Source organism: Nothoprocta perdicaria, unplaced genomic scaffold, assembly GCF_003342845.1.
Source record: "Nothoprocta perdicaria isolate Ctin4 unplaced genomic scaffold, notPer1 scaffold_0, whole genome shotgun sequence".
Lineage (NCBI taxonomy): Eukaryota > Metazoa > Chordata > Aves > Tinamiformes > Tinamidae > Nothoprocta > Nothoprocta perdicaria.
This window is the reverse complement of record NW_020454092.1, coordinates 3,956,390-3,976,042: the sequence shown is the minus strand read 5'-3', so window position 1 is coordinate 3,976,042 and position 19,653 is coordinate 3,956,390. Positions and strand designations below refer to the sequence as shown.

General features: G+C 36.1%; 1 protein-coding gene across 7 annotated transcripts in view; it reads left to right on the top strand.

Moving 5' to 3' along the window:
• Positions 1–19,653, top strand: part of SLC4A10 (solute carrier family 4 member 10) — a 132,101-nt gene that overhangs the window by 92,529 nt on the left and 19,919 nt on the right. For all 7 annotated transcript variants that reach the window (XR_003251409.1, XR_003251382.1, XR_003251365.1 and 4 more), the window contains exons 8-15: positions 411–568; positions 1,306–1,393; positions 1,884–2,030; positions 4,054–4,154; positions 5,508–5,682; positions 5,868–6,001; positions 7,338–7,583; positions 18,121–18,226. Coding sequence is in view for 3 of the 7 variants with exons in the window: in XM_026052252.1 (XP_025908037.1) it covers positions 411–568; positions 1,306–1,393; positions 1,884–2,030; positions 4,054–4,154; positions 5,508–5,682; positions 5,868–6,001; positions 7,338–7,583; positions 18,121–18,226 (1,155 nt within the window). In the remaining 4 variants the exon portion in view is untranslated. The remainder of the gene's footprint in view (positions 1–410; positions 569–1,305; positions 1,394–1,883; positions 2,031–4,053; positions 4,155–5,507; positions 5,683–5,867; positions 6,002–7,337; positions 7,584–18,120; positions 18,227–19,653) is intronic.

Here is a 19,653-nt window from a genome sequence, read left to right as displayed (position 1 = left end):
GTGAATTCATGTTTTCCAGCATTGTTAATTATGGAAGAAGGAGCAGTCTTGACTGCTTAGGTGGTTATGATTTAATGATAGGAAAAAAAGCATTAATAGAAAATGCATTATATTATTTTCCTAACAAAATTTTGATTGTAATTTTCTGTCTTTATAAATTAATTCTGCAGTACTTCAGTTATATTTCTAAGGCACAATTAACCCAATGCTGAAAAACTAGTTTTTTTTTGTTGTTGTTGTTGTTGAGAAATGCTTAAAAAAATATGCAACAGACCAGAATGCTAGGAACAGTATGACTATAATAAGTAAGAGCATAAGATAACTTTTGCAAACTCACTAAAGTTTGTTTTTTTATTCTTTTGGCCAGCTGCCTTTTAGGGTAACTGGGATAATCTAATCTATTTTTCCAGGTTGATCTACACTTCATGAAAAAGATACCACCTGGAGCTGAAGCATCAAACATTTTAGTAGGTGAACTGGAGTTCCTGGACCGGGCGGTTGTTGCGTTTGTGAGGTTGTCTCCTGCAGTGCTGCTTACAGGCCTGGCTGAAGTTCCTATTCCAACAAGGTACCGATAGATCTACCTCTGCTTGTGATTTTCTAGACTGTGTCCGTTGTGGAGACAAGGTGATGTGGCCTTCAACTTTAGATGTTTAAGGATCCTTTTAATCATAAGGATGATTAAATTTTCCTGCAACAATATTTATTTTTGGAATAATTTAATAAATGTTAATGAGATGGAGTTTTGTATTTTGCAAGGTGGACATTTTGTACTGAGCAAGACTCATTCTTTAGCAAGATTCAATTGAACATGTTCTGTGCATTTTGAGGAACTTTACTAGTTCACATCCTAAATTAAAGGCTATCAAGATTCTTTTAAATGGAAGTGAAAGTGAATTATTTTATTCAGGGGAAATTTCATTTCTCTAATATTGCAACAGTACTAGCTGTATTCATAGAAAAGTTGGTTCTATTAACATAAAATTAACGTGAAAGTCACTTTTACAGAATAGACTCTGGCATATATTTTTATGTAAAGTCAGTTATGTAAGGAGATTTTGATACTCTCAATCAAGTCTGACTGTGAAGCTCATAGTATATTTTTGGAAGTTATTTTCACTTTTTTTTTTTTGTAACCATAGCTTCATATTTAAATTCATGTGTGACAACCTTGAACAAGGTTTTATAGAATATTTGTCTTACAGGTTCTTCTAGTCCCAGTTTTAAATAAATATTTCTGCACAATGCATAGATACTTTCAACCATCTGTTCTTTACAATATTACTATTTGACATTTACTTGCAGATTTTTATTTATTCTTCTTGGACCATTGGGAAAAGGGCAACAGTACCATGAGATTGGAAGATCAATTGCAACACTAATGACAGATGAGGTATTTCTCTTTGTCACTTGATTTTAGTCATTTTGTACTGACTGAAGAGGTGTAATACAGTATGTCCAATATAGAATCCTCCAACTGAAATGTAGCTCATCTTCCTGAAGGGCCAGGGTTCACTGCATGATGTTGTAGCTGCTGAGATGACTCTGCTGTAAGGAGATACAAATGAGAGAGATGATTCACATGCAAGAAGCAAATACCTTCCCTGAGAAGCTTCCATTTTACAGCTATGTTTCAGTGGAATTAATTTCATTTTATACTGTAAAGTATTTAGAGCTTTTGACACTCCTTGGTGTGTTTTTTTTTTTTTTTGTTATGGCAGGTGCTTTTTGAGAAACTCTAGTCAGTTACGGCTAAATTTTTTTTTCTTTTTGCAAGTGAGAAATAAATAAGCAGCATTCCATATAAGTGAAAAATTACATCTGAGCATTCCTGTCCTATCTCTTTTTCCATCCCACATACATATACTTCTCTTTAATTGCAGGTATTCCATGATGTTGCTTATAAAGCAAAAGACCGCAATGACTTGGTTTCTGGAATTGATGAATTTCTTGACCAGGTCACAGTTCTCCCTCCTGGAGAATGGGACCCAACAATTCGAATAGAACCGCCTAAAAATGTTCCTTCTCAGGTATGTACATTGTAAAATTCAGACGCTTCTAAAGACTTTGAAGATGTTTTCCTGATTAAAATTAGATTATGTTATTTAGCATTCATTATAGAGTGATAAGCATTCAGTAATCAGTATCTCTTGAATACTTGAATAAAGGCCAGTAGCTGTTCCAAAAGTCTTTGGTTTAGAGGGGTAAAAAGCCATCTTGGATTACTTTTTAAAAGAGCTGTTATTTGATTTTCTTGTAATCTTATGGCTACATCTGAGTTTAAAAAAACAAAAAACACTAACAAAAAAGCACAGGAGTGCACATGCATATGAGTGCTTACCTTTCTACAGGTGCACAATTTTCACCAGATTATTTAGAAAAGCACAGAAATCACAGAAGATTACAAAATAAAGGAATTACTTCTTTTTTGTTACTCATATAGTATTGCATGATTGTGACTAAGTATTTAGTATGGATATTACTGAACTCTGACTACTTACTTCAATCATCTCTTCCTCTATCCTTTAATTATGATTGTTGTGCGTTTTGAATTTTCTCTGCATTTTGGTTAAAAATTGTCCATAGAACATGAGATTTAGATTTGATTTATTTTTTGTTTTGTTTGTTGGGTAGATGATCCTGCTTATGCTAGCTTGCCAGTGAAGGCAAAATACAGTGCCCAGTTATGAGTAAGAAGTGATTGAAACAGCCTGGCTAGCTGCTCTCTTGAAATATTTTGTGATACAGGATTTTCTGTGATCACTTCTTTAAATGTCTTAGAACAAAGCTCCTTCTACTTTTTCCCTGCTACAGAGCTCCTCTACTGCTTGTGAAAAAATTGTATTGATGAAGCTTGCAATAAAATGTAAAAAAAAAAAAAAAGACCAAAAACAAACCCAAAAACCCTTTCAAATCCTGAATCCAGTTTGTTAAATCTTGGCATGTAAATGTACATGACATATAAATGTACTTTACATGAGCTTGGAAAGTTGGGAAAATGAATAGACTTTGAGAGGTGCCATGTGTGAGGCTTAGTGTCTCTGCTTACAAAGAGGAATGTATATCTGTGTGTATAAAAGAGATATAGTAACTATTTAAATGTATATACGTATCTAAATTTTTGTCTACTATAAATTTAGATTTATATATAATGTAGATGTACATACATGTTATAATTTATGAATTTATTATTCCATTTCTGTTGGAGGAATAAAATAATCAGAAGTGAAAAAATATGTGAAAATTCATCCTCAGGAAGAACTAGTCACATAGCTTCAGTAATGTGGAGCTCAGCACCTTAATGGGTAGATAAATACATGATAACCTGCAATTACATCTAAATTAGTGCATTAATTCACATCAGGATGGTGTGTTTGAAGCAGATTTTCTAATTGTGCAGCGTATGGGCTGAAATGCTTTGGATGAAGCTGAGCTGGAAGGTGTGCTGCAGGAGAGCTTGTGGGGATTAAGGGCAAGGTGCAGTTCAGTCTGTGGGACTAGACTAGAGCTAGTCAGAAGCTGAAGAAAGAACTAGTCAGAAACTTGGGGTGTATATGGGGCAGGTGTAAAGGCCTCTATATTTCACACTACTGCTTTACTCCTCCTGGACTAACCCACTCCGCAGTGTGAGCAGAGCCATGAGGGTGATGCTGTAGTGGCCACAGTGCTGCCAGGACTCCATCTAATGAGCTTCAAGTAGCTCCCGTAGGTCAAATCATTTTTACTTCTTACTGCAGTGTAGATCAAACTTCAGAAGCACTGCAAGTCACTGAGACACAATTAAATGCCGTTGCATTTTCTATTTCATTTGCATGTTTTTTCCTTGATCTTTTCAACTCTTTATTTTTGAAGGCAGTAAATCTATGCTCCAATAGCAGTCCTGGCAACAAAGCGAAAATGGGAAGCTATAATTCTGTTAATGCATTTTTTCACTCAGTGATTGAAAAGCAGAATACTGCACAAAAGGAAAAGTAATTGTCACTTGCCCATTTACGCTGCTAAATTGTGTTTTGGCAGTTAAGATCTGTGAACAATGTCTTTTCCTTCTCTTAGGAGAAGCGTAAGATCCCAGGAGTGCCAAATGGGACTGCAGCTCATGGGGAACCAGAACATCCTGGTGGACACTCTGGGCCGGAATTACAACGCACTGGAAAGTTAGTGAAACTTGTTTTATGTACAATATCTTAAGTGCTGTAGGTAGTGTACTTGCAAAGAAGTTATAGTGGTCTGTTTCTCTCTCAAATGATACGTGACCGGTGTATAATTTCTTTCAGAAATTATTTCTGATATTGGAAACCTTGTAGATGAAAAAGACTATACTCACTAATTTACAGAGGTGGGGAGATAAGCAGATGGTTTATGGCTTTGCATTGTATTTCTTGCAATCTCCTTTATTGTTTTTAATGGTCAGACCTCTGATAAACTTGATTTATGTCTCTTGTTTCTATACAGCATGAAAGAAAAGTTGTGAAGAGTCTTCTTTCTTATACTATAAAATCTTACAGCTATTTTGCTATTGAGACTTCTGAGTTATGAAGCTCTGGCATTTCTTTTTTTTTTTGCCTCATTAAGCCAAAATCCATCCTGGAACTAAGGCTATTGTTCATAGTGGCTACAATACACACATCTGAAAGAATTTGGTCCAAGGAATACATATACTTAATCTTCTAATTCAGTGTGGTGTAAGTGCACCAGCTGCCAGTGGTCACTTAGCATAGCATCATCATTCTGATAGCTGTGTTCTGGATATTTCCTTTACTTTGCTGCCTCTTGATATTTAAATATCATTCTCACCTGCCTTAAGGCTGAAGATTTGGCTGCAGTATTGGTGAATGAAGAATAACAGAGGGAGGTGATGGCAACTGTGGCTTTAAGTCATTCTTTATCTTCACTAATAAGCCTGGTTTTGTCAACTTGAAGGATCATTCTAATATTTACGAGGTGGTGAAACTTTGTCTTTCTTGTACTCAGTGACATCTGATACTTTGGGCGCCTGAGGGAAAAAAAGAATTGTGGGATATTTACTTGAACTTCGTGGTGTACTGTAAGGACTGTATTTACTTATATTTGGGTAGTGTAATGACAGAAGGTGATAATTTTTGTCCTTGGAAAACTGCAGCCTATATTTAATTGTGTCATCTAATCTATTTAGGAAATGGTTCTTAAAGAAAAGAACACTATCTGTAGAAAATTTATGTGGGCTAACAGGCACTGCAATATCTGATTGAACAAATGCAAAGAATTATTTCTAGCAGGAGTGTAGGCAAACAATAGTAAAGGTTTTGTGTACGGGAGCTAGCAAATATCTGCAAGTTGTTGAAGATTCCAGAAAAGAAATGTGGAAATTAATTTATTCTGAAAACAATTTACTGATCACAGAAATTTTCTTCTAAGGAAGAGTGAATTGTCATTTGATGAAAGAAGAGTTGGTAGTCCTGCTTTAAGGAGCTACTTTAGAAAAGTTCAGTTGGCTTTTACTCACGAATTTCATCTCTTTTATTTTTTAGATTTTTTGGAGGACTGATTTTAGATGTAAAGAGAAAAGCTCCCTTCTTCTGGAGTGACTTCAGAGATGCTCTCAGTCTGCAGTGTCTGGCATCATTTTTGTTTCTCTACTGTGCTTGCATGTCCCCTGTCATCACATTTGGTGGTCTGCTGGGAGAAGCTACTGAAGGTCGTATAGTATGTGTTAAATCTGAACTCTTTAAACAAACTTACTTTCCTAGGTTTGTAGTTAGTATTTTCTTACCATTGCATGAGTCACCTTTAAATTTTGTTATTTAAATGTGTAGAAGGCTACAAGACAAGATATGGGAGAAGGGGCCTGCTTGAAAATTTATGGAAACTTCTCTTTGTATCATATTCAGAGTGCAATAGAATCGCTGTTTGGAGCATCCATGACTGGAATTGCCTACTCTCTCTTCGGTGGACAGCCTCTCACTATACTGGGCAGCACAGGACCAGTTTTGGTGTTTGAGAAAATCCTATTCAAATTTTGCAAGTAAGTGAAGTATCTATATTTAAAATTTCAGATATATTTTTCAGTGTAATGACTAAGTGTATACGCCTGAGTGTATAACCTAAATAACATTTACAGATTCCTTAGTAGCGTGATGAAGATTTCTCACTGATCTGTTTGCATTCTGTTCATGGGTAAGATCGTGATACATATTTTAGCTAAGGTGTTCTTAAATAAAATTAGAACCAATTGTTCCCAAAGATGAATAAGATGAGAAGTTTCTTCTGAGGTGCATTGTTTAGACTTCCAGAATGTGGAAGTTATACAGTGACTAAGACAGATATAATGTAGAAGTGTGTGGTTGCTTTTTGTTGGTTCTTTGCACTCCTTTCGAACAGCTTTAAAAGAGACTTCAAAATAGTCTTGTACTGTGTTATTTCCTCCTCTAAAATGATACATTTAAATGCATGATTTCTCTCATCTCTAATTCAGGCAATGGGTTTTATCCTCTCACTTGTGAAGTAAACATAGTGGTAGTGGCGCCATCTCTCAGTAGTCTCTGATATAATTCCTCCAACTCAGAAGGGATAAAGCATCAGGCTAGAATGACCCACTCCACGTTTATGCTAACAGGCCACATCCATAATGTACCACAGTGTTGGTAAAAATGTGGCCTGCATCTTGACCAAGGCCATGCTTTTCCAAGATCCATTCTGCTTGTCGGCTTCATTGCTGTGAATGGTGCTAGTGCAGCAGGAGAAATGCTGGTCGAGCAAACTCCCCTGGACCTCCTGAACTATGCAGAATAGGGAGGCCCGTTCAGCTTCCCGAGAGCTCTTTATTATCACCTTCTTGTACACCTTTCAACTCTCGAGGATAATGTCATCCAAAATATTTGGAGTTGTGATATGATAGGTAATAAGTGCATGGGATTTTGTTGAGGGAGGAACATCTATCAGAAAAGAAAAAATAAACAGTAGCAAAAAGACAGTTTCTCTAACCTGACATTTGCTGATTTTTATTTTAGCGACTCATGCGATCTAAAAAGAAACTGGCAGATGTTGGCCTTTCCCAAGACAGTTGTATGGGATAAAGAGGTGGGTGGACCTTTTGCACAAGACGCTTATGGCCACTCTGAAAGCTCTCCCCCCACTTTAGTGGAGATGCAGCTCTTTATCTCTCTTTATTTGAGCAGACGGATCAGGTTAGAAGCTGTCTTGATGGTATCTTCAGTTCATGATAACAAAGCAGTTTCTGATTCAGACTGTCCATGGGATCACACATCCCAGACAAAGGAATTTTTTGAGGTGCTTCATCTAAATATAGAAAACTGTGCCTTGACAGAAGATAAACTATGTTTAATTTTGTTTTTCTTTAGAGAGTATGGGTTGTCATACCTTTCTCTGAGAGCTAGCATTGGGCTGTGGACTGCAATCCTGTGCATCATCCTTGTTGCAACTGATGCAAGCTCCCTAGTCTGTTACATTACCCGGTTTACTGAAGAAGCTTTTGCTTCTCTTATCTGCATCATTTTCATTTATGAGGCCTTAGAGAAACTATTTCATCTCAGTGAGACATATCCAATCAACATGCATAATGATTTGGATCTGCTGACTCAATACTCGTAAGTAAGATTTCTTCTGTTAACATTGTTGGGTTTTTGCATAGGTATTTTCCCTGTAAGGAACACAACTAATGCACAGCAGGAAAATTCATGATAGTGGTGAACTTTCATGTGGGAAGTATTTAGTTTGTCTATAATGCACAGTTGAAATGTAGAGATTTTTACTTTGTTTTGTTTCAGTATGCTTACGGTCTGGAATTTTAAGTAGAAAATATCTTGGAGTTTTGGAAAGCTTACACATGAAACTTGGGAGTCTTGGAATGCAAAGTAGGGCTAAATGAGACTTCAGCTTTGTTTTTTTAATTCACCTTTTTGTCTAAATATGTAACTCAGTGATCTCTTACTGTAATTTATATTGATGTTTTGTAATATTTTTGAATGGGCATGCAACATTTTAATGTATTTATGTATTTCTTTTTTCAAATTGAAATGTTAGCTTTCCTAATATTATATTATAGATAAAATAATATATAAATCCAGGTACCTCCTTTATTCTTTCTAACAGCAAAGGTTCAAGCTTCAAGAACTGAAATAGGTTTAGAATTACTTGGTACTGCTCAGCAAAGATTGTTTTTTGTCAAAATCGATTTCTTTTTAATAAGATTTTTTTAGATGAGTCTGCTTTATTGGTGAATTTTGACAAGGAGCATTTGGATAATGAGTATTCTAATTGAGGAATAAAGAAATGTTTTACTTTGATTATGATAGTTTTATTTAGAAGTTTAAAAAAATCCTCAGATTTCTCTCTGTGGTATGAGAGCAAAAATATCCTCCTAGTAAAGGAAAAGATCCTTGTGTAGCCTGCGGCCAATCAAGCCTAAGCCGCTAAGCAGCTAAAATGGCATTAAAAAGCATTTAGAGGAGCGATCTTCCTCCAGAAATGTGTTTATTATTTCGCTGAACCCAGGTGAACCCTCTGCGTGATCCAAAAAGAACAATGCTTGGAGCTAGTGGCTTGAACGGCGCCACTTCTGCTGTTCCCTGGAAAAACAGGAGTGTCTCAACCAAATGTCTCATTTGCATTTTAAGCTGGGAAAAACAAAACGCAGTGGCAGAGAAAACATTTGAGCTGTGTGTATATTATCATTATTAGAAAAATAGATAGTAAATCCTGAATCTTGGTGCATATTATGTATTCTAAAAGGCAAAACAAATTATATTATAGAAACTGTAGTTCTGCTTTCATAAGCCCTCTTGTCATGTTCAAATAATATTACACTCTCTGTAGTAGTTTAATCTGGAGACAAAGGAATACTAAGTTAAAGAAAAACACTATACATATAATATATACTGTGTGTACAGTTGAGGTTATATTGTAGTCTCACTTTACTTCTGTGAAGTCACTATTTCACTTTAGCCTTATCTAATGCAGTGTTATTTGTGGATTTTTTTTTCCATTTATCACTTGAAAGTAGTTATGTCAAAGGTACACAAAATGGGATGTTGTCGCACTCTTTTGCAATATTCTGTGAAGACAAAATTTTATTCAGGCAGCATGTAGCTGGCAGAGCCGAGATGTTAAAATGCCTAATAACAGAAAATATTAATATTTATGATATTTTAGATTACATTATAGCTTTTTTATTTAGGTAGTATATCTGGTTTACTCAAAAATGCTCAAGTCAGGCAAGCCTACTGGAAGAGCTGAAAAAGTTGCTTGTTACTTTGAATACAAAAGAAAAACTTTTTTTTTTTTAATCTTGTGCTTAATATTTTCTAAGTCATTCCAAAGACCTTCAGCCTATTTGGACTGAGACAATATCAAGAAAAACATATGCAGCCTTTTGAAAAAGAAATTAGTGAAAATAGAAATAGTCTAAATTATGTCTTTGAAATAACATGCTAAAAAAACCCTAGACATTCATTGTAGCAGCAAATCACGAAGTCAGCGCTATATTTCAATTATGTGGCTTCTCCAAAGTCACAAAACTATGTATTCCTTCGGTCTCCAGCTTCCTGAAATAAAAGCTTTCTGAATTTGTTTGCTTCCGGGTAAGTGGGAACAATTCCTCACCTCGGTTATCCTCCTTTTCTTCCAAGGAAAAGTCAAATCTCTCCCTTCCTTCCTAGTCCCAAAGGCCAGTGTGGTCTCTTAGTGGTGTGTTGACTTCAACTGTTTTCCCATTTCCATGAGGATTTCCAGGGAATGATTTCCTCTCCCTGTCTCTGAAAATTGATTTTTCCCTTTCCAACAACTCTGTAAGCATTTTCATCTGCTCTCAGCCCTCTCCAGGCAGCCAGTCTACCAGTGAAAAGGGCTGCATGGTCAGTTCTGTGCAGGGAGCCAGGAACAGCTTCTGCAACCTTCAAACCCAGCTCCAATGTCTGTATGTGTCTCAGTTCCAAAGAGATCAAAAAAGTTTCAAACCAGCTATTTGAAATAAAAATCACATTTTTACATTCACAAAGTTGGGGGATATTGCTTTTATGAGGAAGAGAAGCTTGTTGCATAGCATCTGACCCTCGTCCTTCTAGTAGTTTAAATTGGTAATAAATTTGGGCTGAGACTAGTTCTGTCCTTAAAGGACCAGCATATTCTGTTACTGAAGCTAATTAGTATCTGCTGTTTTGCTAATTAAAACAGCTGTTTGCATTTTCCTCTTTGGGGATTTTAAAGACAAATTTTTAATTGTTAGTAAAGCCTTGTCAGTTCTTTAATTAGCAATGGGTGAACTTTGGAAGGTTGAACAACTTGGTTCTCTTCGGCTACTTAGCTTATGTAAAACTTTATCTTCGATGTGCGGTTCTGGGCTAGAAAACTCAGCTTATACTGTATTTTTTTTTTAGGATTTCTAGGATGCCTGTTTCCTACTGCAGAAAAAAAAAAAAGAAGATACATAGTGCAGAGCACAGTGTACATTTCACCCTGCTCTCCTCTGTCCTCCCTTGGCCTTTTCCAGGACACTCTGCTGTCCATAGGTTCTCTATCTGCATCCTGGTGTCGTTTGCCCTGATAGGACATGAGTCTATCCCAGGAAGAGTTACTGGCATGTAAATAGTACTGACCTTTGGAGTACTAGAAAGACAAGGAGAACAAACATTTCAATTGGTTCATATTGGAACCATATGTTTCAAGTGACAAAGAATTACATAGTTGATTACATAGTCCATAACATAGTTTGGGTAGGTTTGACTTCTGTCGTATATCAAACATTTGCATATATCGAGTATAAAAGACTATAATGATGTAGAAAACTATATTGCACGTGTATTGTCTTATGATTTTAGAAGCTATTACTAAAATCTGCCATAACAAGCCTTAGAAAACTTAGAAAATAGAAAAAGCACATAGGACAGTATTTCATTTTGTTGTTCTTTTGCTTTTTTATTAATCAGACAGAATCACATGAAAGTTCTTCTATGTGTTTTTTTAAAAGAATATCTTTGCAAAGTAGAATATATACTTTTGTCTTTCTGTTACAGAATTCTATTTTAAGGAGACAAAGCCATCTTTTCTTTCTTTTTTTTCCCTTCATCTAATTAATGTAAAACTACTATTACTATATGCTTTTTTAGTTCTTTATTCTTCTTTGTTTCTTAGTGTACTTACAGGCAGATTGATTCAGCATCCAGTCCATATGACTTTAAAAATACTGCTTTTAGGGTATGGGCAATACTCACCCTTTCTAGTAATGACTAATATATTTAAGAGCTAATCTAAAGGAGAGCAAATACACCCTGATTTTCTGCCTGCTATGGTGCTTCAACTGTGTGGTTTTTGTCTATTTTTTTTTTAAGATGCATTGTTTTGAGGGAATTTAAATATAGTAGCTACTTGTTTGTTTAAGAAAATACACATACTTTTTGATCTAGGGCTTTCTTTTTCTTACCCTTCTCTTTTTTCTTTTCTAACTATGACCTTTTTGTATTTGTCATGCCATTAGCATTTGTAGGTTGGCATAGCAACTCTTATTTCTGTACCCTCCTCCTGCTTTTTCCCATTCCCTTTTAGTGAATTTTGTGGAACACTGATGCATTTAGGTTTTAATGTGTACAGTAAATACTAGAATATGATTTTACTAGGAAAGGAGATCTCTACAACTTATTTACAAATAAAAGTTCTCAAAAGGAAAAACTGTCTTGGATGATTTGGAAAGCTATAGGGTTTTCTTTACAACACAAGTATTTTGAGGCAGTTGTCTTTGAATACAGAAGATAAATTATTTCTGTGGGTGAGGTTGTTCAGTTCTTGGGACTTAATATACCTTCAGGTTTTTATTAATTCTTTTTTTTTTTTCCAAAGTGATAAATTAATGTTGTTTTTAATAATTCTTTACCAGAAGTTATCCAATTATTAACAGATTACATTGAATAATTTTAAAGTGTATTCTTGGCATAGTAATATGCATATTACAATCTGTCTTGGTATTGACATGCACTTAAGAATTAGAAGTAGAAAATCCCACTCTTGATGTAATTAAGGAGCCAAGATCATGTCAATCTGAATGCCTTATGCAGGCTATAGAAACTAGTGTCTTTAGAAGGCTTTGTAAAAATTAGATTTGTCCATTCTGTTCTCACAAGCAAATTTAAATTTTCATTAGCTATACAGTTTATTAATTTAAAAGATTAGAAATTAAAATTTACATTTAAGAAAATAAATTTACCTAATATAAGTTTACTAAATGCTAGATACTAGATGCAAATTATGTTGTTTTATACCTTGTGTTCCTTGAGCTGCAGTTGAATGAGTAGAGTCAATGACGATAAATAGAAGAAAGTGATGTTGATTTGTACGGATTTGTTCTTACAGTCTCAGACATATAATTTAATTCCAGTTGATGGAATGATTTCTTTGAACTCAAATATGGATGTAGATATTCTTTCTCCATTCCTTACAGTTTTCTTCTACAATCAAGTAAAAAAGTCATATCTGCGATTAACTATCAGGACTTTCCTCTTCCCTAAATCATGCAATTTTTATAATGAAATTCAATTACTGGCTTCCTTTCACTTCTTGACAAAACCTTGAATCTGGAGATTCCTCCTCTGCTTTGTTGGTTTGTTTTGGTTTGGACATCTCTGTTCCTTCTCAACCCATTTTTGCATTTCTCTCTCCACTGAGTTCAGTAGACACCAATACTGCTTCATTATTTTTACTATCTGTTGCCGTAGTTGGGAAGAGGATCTGCTTGCTGAGCAATTCTCTTTATTATGTAGCTTGTCATTGATCACCAGTCAACATTAGATCTTCAAAAGCTGAAAAGGTTTATGTAAAATCCTTGGGTCATTTTGTTACAGCAGCTTTGTAAGTATTCACTACATTTCAACAATTATTAATCATACTGACCACATCATGTGTGCAGTATATCATTCCTAAGCCCTCACCTTTTCACCTCTGGTATAAAGCTCTATTATTTATTTATTTATTTATTTATTTATTTATTTTTAGTTTAGAAAGGGAGGTGAGCTGACATCCTAGATCTATGTTTCAGTGAAAGCTTTCAGATGAATTGTCAAAATGAAAAATGCTTCCCACGTAATTACACCATTTTTCTGCACATTAGCCTCAATGTATGGCAGTTACATACTGCAGGACTGCTATGAATGCATAGACAGCATTCTACACCAAACAACTAATAAAGACTAACAATTATGAAAGACAACAGGATTAACAGACCACAAGGTTATTATAAATTTATTTTGCACTTTTGTCTTAATGGAGCAATGTTTTTCCTTTTAATATGCTAAGAAATTTGATTCTTTGGGTTTTCTTCCTTGTAACATCAACTTTCTTCCCAGATTTATCGATATGTGTATACAAAATTATTGTTGAATGCATTATCTGATGCTTTTATAGGCGCATCTGATTTCCACCTCAGCTTCACAGACTAAACTGAATATAGTCAAATGCCCACTGATGTTCATGATTGTCAGAGATGGTCTACAATAAATTGAGGACTTAATGTCTAATTCAGTATGGCAGATCTCATAAATAAATGAAAAAATCCCATCTTACCATGACAGTGGTGCCTTAAAAGCATTTTGCGAACTGCAAATAGAACTTAATTGACAAGTCTATTTCCCACCCACATTAACTATTTTATTTCGAATCTTTTCTCCACTGGGACTTTTGCTTCTTTGGTATTAGTGTTGATGCATGAAAAATATGATGAATGTAAAGTCAAGGATATACTGGTCTTATAGGTGTGGAATGACAGGGAAGATGAAGCTTATTGCCTTACTGTAGCAGGTCTGACATGGGAAAAAGGACTCTGCAAGTACCCATAACTCCCATGAAAGTGATATATTTAGAAATAACCTAAAAGTGCATGATATTCTGCTGCTGATGGGCCTTTCTTCAATGTTGTAAATGCAACATAAGCAATGCTTATGCATATGTTCTAGCACATCACACAAATTATTGATGTTACCTTCTTTTTTCATACCGTATTCCTACTTTGTCTGTTATGTCACCAGTGTACAGCAAACCTCATAGAGCAGGCTGTGTTTCTTAGGGAAAAAATATCTTCCTACTTGTATTACCAAATGTGTGTTCTCATATTCCATGAGACATATTGTTTAAACAAGCACATTTTGTAACTTATTTGTCATACTTGCCTCTTTATATATATATATATATATAAAATATATATAAATATTCATAAATATTCATATTGAACAAATCTCATGTTCTAATTTAAAGGAGATAAAAAGACGTTTTTGCAGTTCCAGGAAGGGGAAATAGTATGTTGGCTTGTTATGAAGAAACTGCAGTTGCACCTTCAATAGCTCAGGTCTTTGGGTAGGGTAAAGAGGTATAGTGATCAGTGTGTATAAATACCCCAAGGGAGGCAGTGAGGAGGAGGGGGCGGCCTCTTTTCAGTGGTGGCCACCGATAGGACTAGAGGAAACGGCCACAAGCTGAGGCACCAGAAGTTCCACATGAACTTGAGAAAACACTTTTTGACAGAGCCCTGGAACAGGCTGTCCAGAGAGGTTGTGGAGTCTCCTTCTCTGGAGATCTTTAAAACCTGCTTGGATGCAGCCCTGTGCCACGTGCTCTACGTGACCCTGCGTGTGCAGAGGGGTTGGACTAGATGACCTCTGAGGTCCCTTCCAACCTTAAGCATTCTATGATTCTATGATAGCTTGTAGCATGAGTATGTTGGAAAAAATAGGAATTCCAGAATGGTGCTTTGTAAGTTGGACACACTGTGTTCACATGTAAAATGATAACTGCTTCTAATTGAGTAGCCATAAAGCTTCCAAAGGAACTACACCATTTAGTGTGTTTTACTCGCAAAAATACTGGGCCAAATTCTTGTGCCAAGATCTTAAGATAGCTGTAATGGAATAGCACTTGCTGCTAATACTGTGCTCACAGGTCTAGGAATGTTGTAAGTCCTAGGTCTAGGAATGTCATAAACTGACTGTTTTTGTCAGTTCTGATCCAAAGACAGGCCTCATGTCTACTGGAGATTGTATTTTCTGAAACTAACTTGATTTAGTCAGCCAGTTTCATAAGCCATTTTGTGGTAGGCTGTATTGGGTGTTTGAACACCCTGGAAGAAAGCTTCTTGACTGCAAGCCTGCAAGCTCCACCATCCTCTACCTTATTGCCAAATAAGGACATTTTATATATAGAAGGGAATGACCTATGCCTGGAATCTAGATCCGCTTTCGCTATCATAGCCCACAGTTGCTGTTTCACAGAGGCATGACTCTCCTGTAAGCATGTGCCAGCTCAGCATGGGAGAATGTTGCTCAATTCTTACTGTATTTGGAGCTGAATATGAGAATGTAATTATAGGTGTGCAGATAGTCTCTTGCTGTAGGTGTGAAAGGAGCATAAACTCCAAATAGATCTCTTATGCTGGGCAGGTGCTCAGCTCTTTTAACGACTTTACAAGCATATGGACTTTAAGAACATTTGATCCCTCAAGAGGCAATAAGATTTTGCTTACTTAAGCTTCAAGAGTTTTATCAAGAAAATAAACATGTGTTTTAGTGTTCGAACTGCAGTGTGTATTATTTCGCAGTCTGAGAGCTGACCTCTCCATTGGAGTAAGAAATGACAACAGAAGAGACTAACAGTTTAAAAAAAGTAAAGTAGAAAGCCCTATTCTGCTAATGCAAATTCATCCTTGCAGGTCAGTTGTGTTTGGGAAATAGTCGTTATTACACCAATTACATCTGCTATGAATTATCTATGAATATAGATATGCTATGAACTACCTTGTGGTAGTTAATGCTAATAATTTATGTTCTGGCACTGAATGGCACTTCGAGTTATGTCTTCTAGGTTGGACAGGGATTGCCTTACTGTGTCCCTTTCCTATAGCGCTAGGCAGTTAGCGTGCTGGTATGAACACAGTCATGCTCTGATAAAACGTCCTTGTTGCCGGAGGACATGTATTGAAAACAATACAGAATAACGCTGTATATATTAAAACACCATGCACATTCTTTGAAGAGGTAGTGCTGAAATAGTGTGTCATTTAGTGCTTCTTCAGCACCAAGACAGTGTTTATAATTATTCTGACCCTAAGGTATTAAATAAATGGGGATAGTCAAAACATGCTCACTTTTCACACAATTTACTTGATTTTAATTTTATCTCTCTACAGAAATAAAGGATTTTGTCTTTACAGTTAGGGCCTGAATTTTGACCCATTCAGACATAAGCTCTCATGATGCACGGTGAAAATTTTGGTCTTTTGGGCTTGAGTTTGTACACATGATTTGGTGATGACTGATTGACATCAGCAAACACCTACCAAACTTGGTAAGGGCTAGACTGGAATGCTAATTCCCTGCAGAGGAGGAAAGCAGTATTGATATAGGAATAAACAGTGTGATGGATGTCATCAAATGTGAATTACTTGGGCTATATTAAATCATAGCATCAATTGCTATATTTCTGACTGTAAGGAACTAGAAAAAACATATTCTTTAATGTTTAAATGTAGCTTTGCAATTTGCAGCAAGTGTAACTCTATAACATAGTGTTGGTGACATGCACAGTCTTCCCTTCTAGTGAGAAAGTGAGTGTGAGTGCACAGCCCAGGGCCCCTTGGCCGTCTGTAGTCAGATCCCAACGGGCATTACTATGATACTTTAATTCACTATCAATAACATTCTTCATTTAACCTATTTTGTAATATCTTTAACTGTGCTTTGAACAGTTTCATTCTGCACTTGGGGCCTGATCCAAAGCACGTTAAGTCTGCTTGAAAAACCCACCTGACTTCAGTGTCTTTTGGCTCAGGCCCTTTATTCCTCTGAATGCTGTGACTTTTTTTTTATGTTTTATTTTTCTTGTTCATGTAAGGGTTGAAAGGGCTGTAAGGGGTTTTTTTCCTTTCTTTTATAAACATCTGCATTTAAAATAAAACCAAGACACAAAGACAATCTGCACCTGTATATATTAAATGCAGTTGTGGTGTTACATGTATAGTATTAGAATCAAAGCACAGTAGTACCATCCTATACTCATAATATAGATGGCAGAATTTCATATACAGAAAATACGACAAACCTGAAGAATCTTCCTATTCATTTGATGGACATACAGACACAGAGAAAAGTGGTGGATTAGCTAAATGAGCAAGGTGATATTCCAGAGCTGGGATGCAAATGTGTGCATAAAGCCTCTTAGCTCTGTGGGCAGAAGTTATCCTGTTCCCTGAAAACTTTGTCGAAAGGGAAGTACAACATTATTTTGTAGCCATCATAATCTGGTTAAAATGGTAGCAGGATGGATATTACCATAGATTTTTGAAGCAGGGCTACTTAGAGAGAATTCCGAAGCAAACTTGACATCTTGGAACTTACAGAGTATCCTGCGTATTTTGAAGGCCTTATCAAAGAAAAAGCCTCCCACAGCTTGCTTCAGAGGATTTAAAGACTTAATTTTGATTTTAAATTGCCTTTAGATTGCCTTTGAAGCCCTGTCCTCCCACACTGCCTCTTAACCTTTTGTATGTTAAAATGCACAATTTAAAATGAAAAGCTTTTAGAGCAGTTGTGGTGAAAGGAAAGGAAAAGCAGTGGGGACAGAGTGTGTAAGTGGCTGTGATCTTCTCTATACCTGAAAGCTGGCTGGGAATTGGGCAGTGTTTTGTTCAATGTCATTCCGGGAAAGAGAAGGGGACAGAATACAGTTTGCACTTGAGATATGTGTGGGCCTAGAGCTGACCTATGGTCATCTGGTCTCCGTAGAGGTTTAGGTGTTAGGAAGTGGAACAGCACTGGCACATTCCCAGCATAATGAACTATGCTCTTAGTGAAGCCTAGAAACATCAGGTGAATAGAATAAAACAGGAGGAAAAACTTATTGTGGAGAGTGGTTATATATGTCACATTACATTCTATATCTGCATACACGCATCAGAGCCAATTATACTCTAGTAATAGCACTAGCTACAGAACGGCTAACTGCTTCAAAGCATGCCTTTACTGGATTAATTTAAACTAAAGTTATATGGCAAAGTAGTCCACAGTTTTAGTACATCACAATGTTGATAAATAATTTGGATTCATATCTGATACATATTTTATTAGTAAGGAAAAAAATGTTGTTTTGTCTTTTCAGTTGCAATTGTGTGGAACCAGAACATCCTAGCAATAAAACCTTGCAATACTGGCATGACTACAATATATCTGCATCTGACGTGCCATGGGGGAACCTAACAGTGTCAGTAAGTGAAATATTTGAACCAATAAATAAAGGCATAAGCATAAATGATTTTTTTCTGCCTTACTGCAGCAAATATTATATTGAAGCAATACTCTGTTCTAATACTCTTTCAGATAGAAGCCTTTAGATACTTCACTGAACAAAGATGTGGACTTTGCAGCATTTTCTCCTCTTGTAAACCTTTGCTAGAACATTATGCAGCCTTTGATAGTACATGTTAAAACAAATATATACTTTTTGTGCCCTGCTTTGAAAACTACTTGACATGCTAGCACAAGAGTTTGACTGAGATCTAAGCACATCAAGTGACAATGGATTTGTCCTCAATTCTGCCAGATTGAGCAAAAGTTTTTTTTGGTAGGAAGATTCCAGAAGCTTTTATTTCCTCTAAAACACTATCCAGCCTTTAGGCTATAGTGGAGAGGAAAGGGAAGAACTGTAATTTTCTGTTTGCTGACCAAATTTCTCTGTATCTAGGCCTTCAATGTTATTTATGACTTGGTTATGTAAATTTTCTTGCAGGGAGGGAGGGGGAACAAATTATAGATAGCTTGGGAGACATTGCATATGTAGCTTGTTTCTAAATGGTACACTGCTTTAACTAGGTTTAACAAATGTACTGCTTTAGATTTTCCATCTTTAAAGCAACCTTTACAGCTTGATAAAACTGGTATATTGAGATGAGGCCACCACTGTTTTTCACAAATAGATCATTTCATTGTGAAGCCAAGGAGAATTCAGTACAAAAGATGCAAAGCTAGAGATCTCTCAAAACTGTTTTGAAGTTAACACCTTCCTTGGCATAACCAAATGAAACTTTATAATGCCAATCCAATGGACCATCTTCAGTGGATACTATTTTTCCTTTCAAAAGCAGGAATGCAGAAGAAAGAGTGCTCTCTTATCACAAGTTAAGGAGGAACTGTCGCCCATGGCCGCTATGTCTAGATAGTAAGGACTTCTCCTCACCTCTGTTGGTGTGGCAGCAGTACAGAAAAAGTTGAGAACTGCTGGCCTGAGGGATTCCAGCGATGCAGAATGAATATTCTCAACATTTCAGCACACTCTAAGAGCATCTGTGCAGGGGCAGACTCCTCCTCTCACTTTCTCAGATCTCTGACAGTGTTTTTCAGAGTACATTTGCAGCTGAGGAGATTTAAAATAACAGATTTTGTTTTAACTATAAATGTAAAAGACCTGCTGAATTATATAAAACCCTTTAAAACTTCTCCTCAAAAGCTTATTGCCAAAACTTGAGTTTACATGAGTAGCAGTGTAACTGAACAACTTTTCTCATGAGTCCCTATGGTTGTCAAAGAAATATCTGAATTTCTCCATACTTGTATGTATTTACTCTTTGCAAACATCATCAGGAAACATCTAGTCTCCTATTCTGCAGAGATGTACTAAAACATTGGACATAATTGC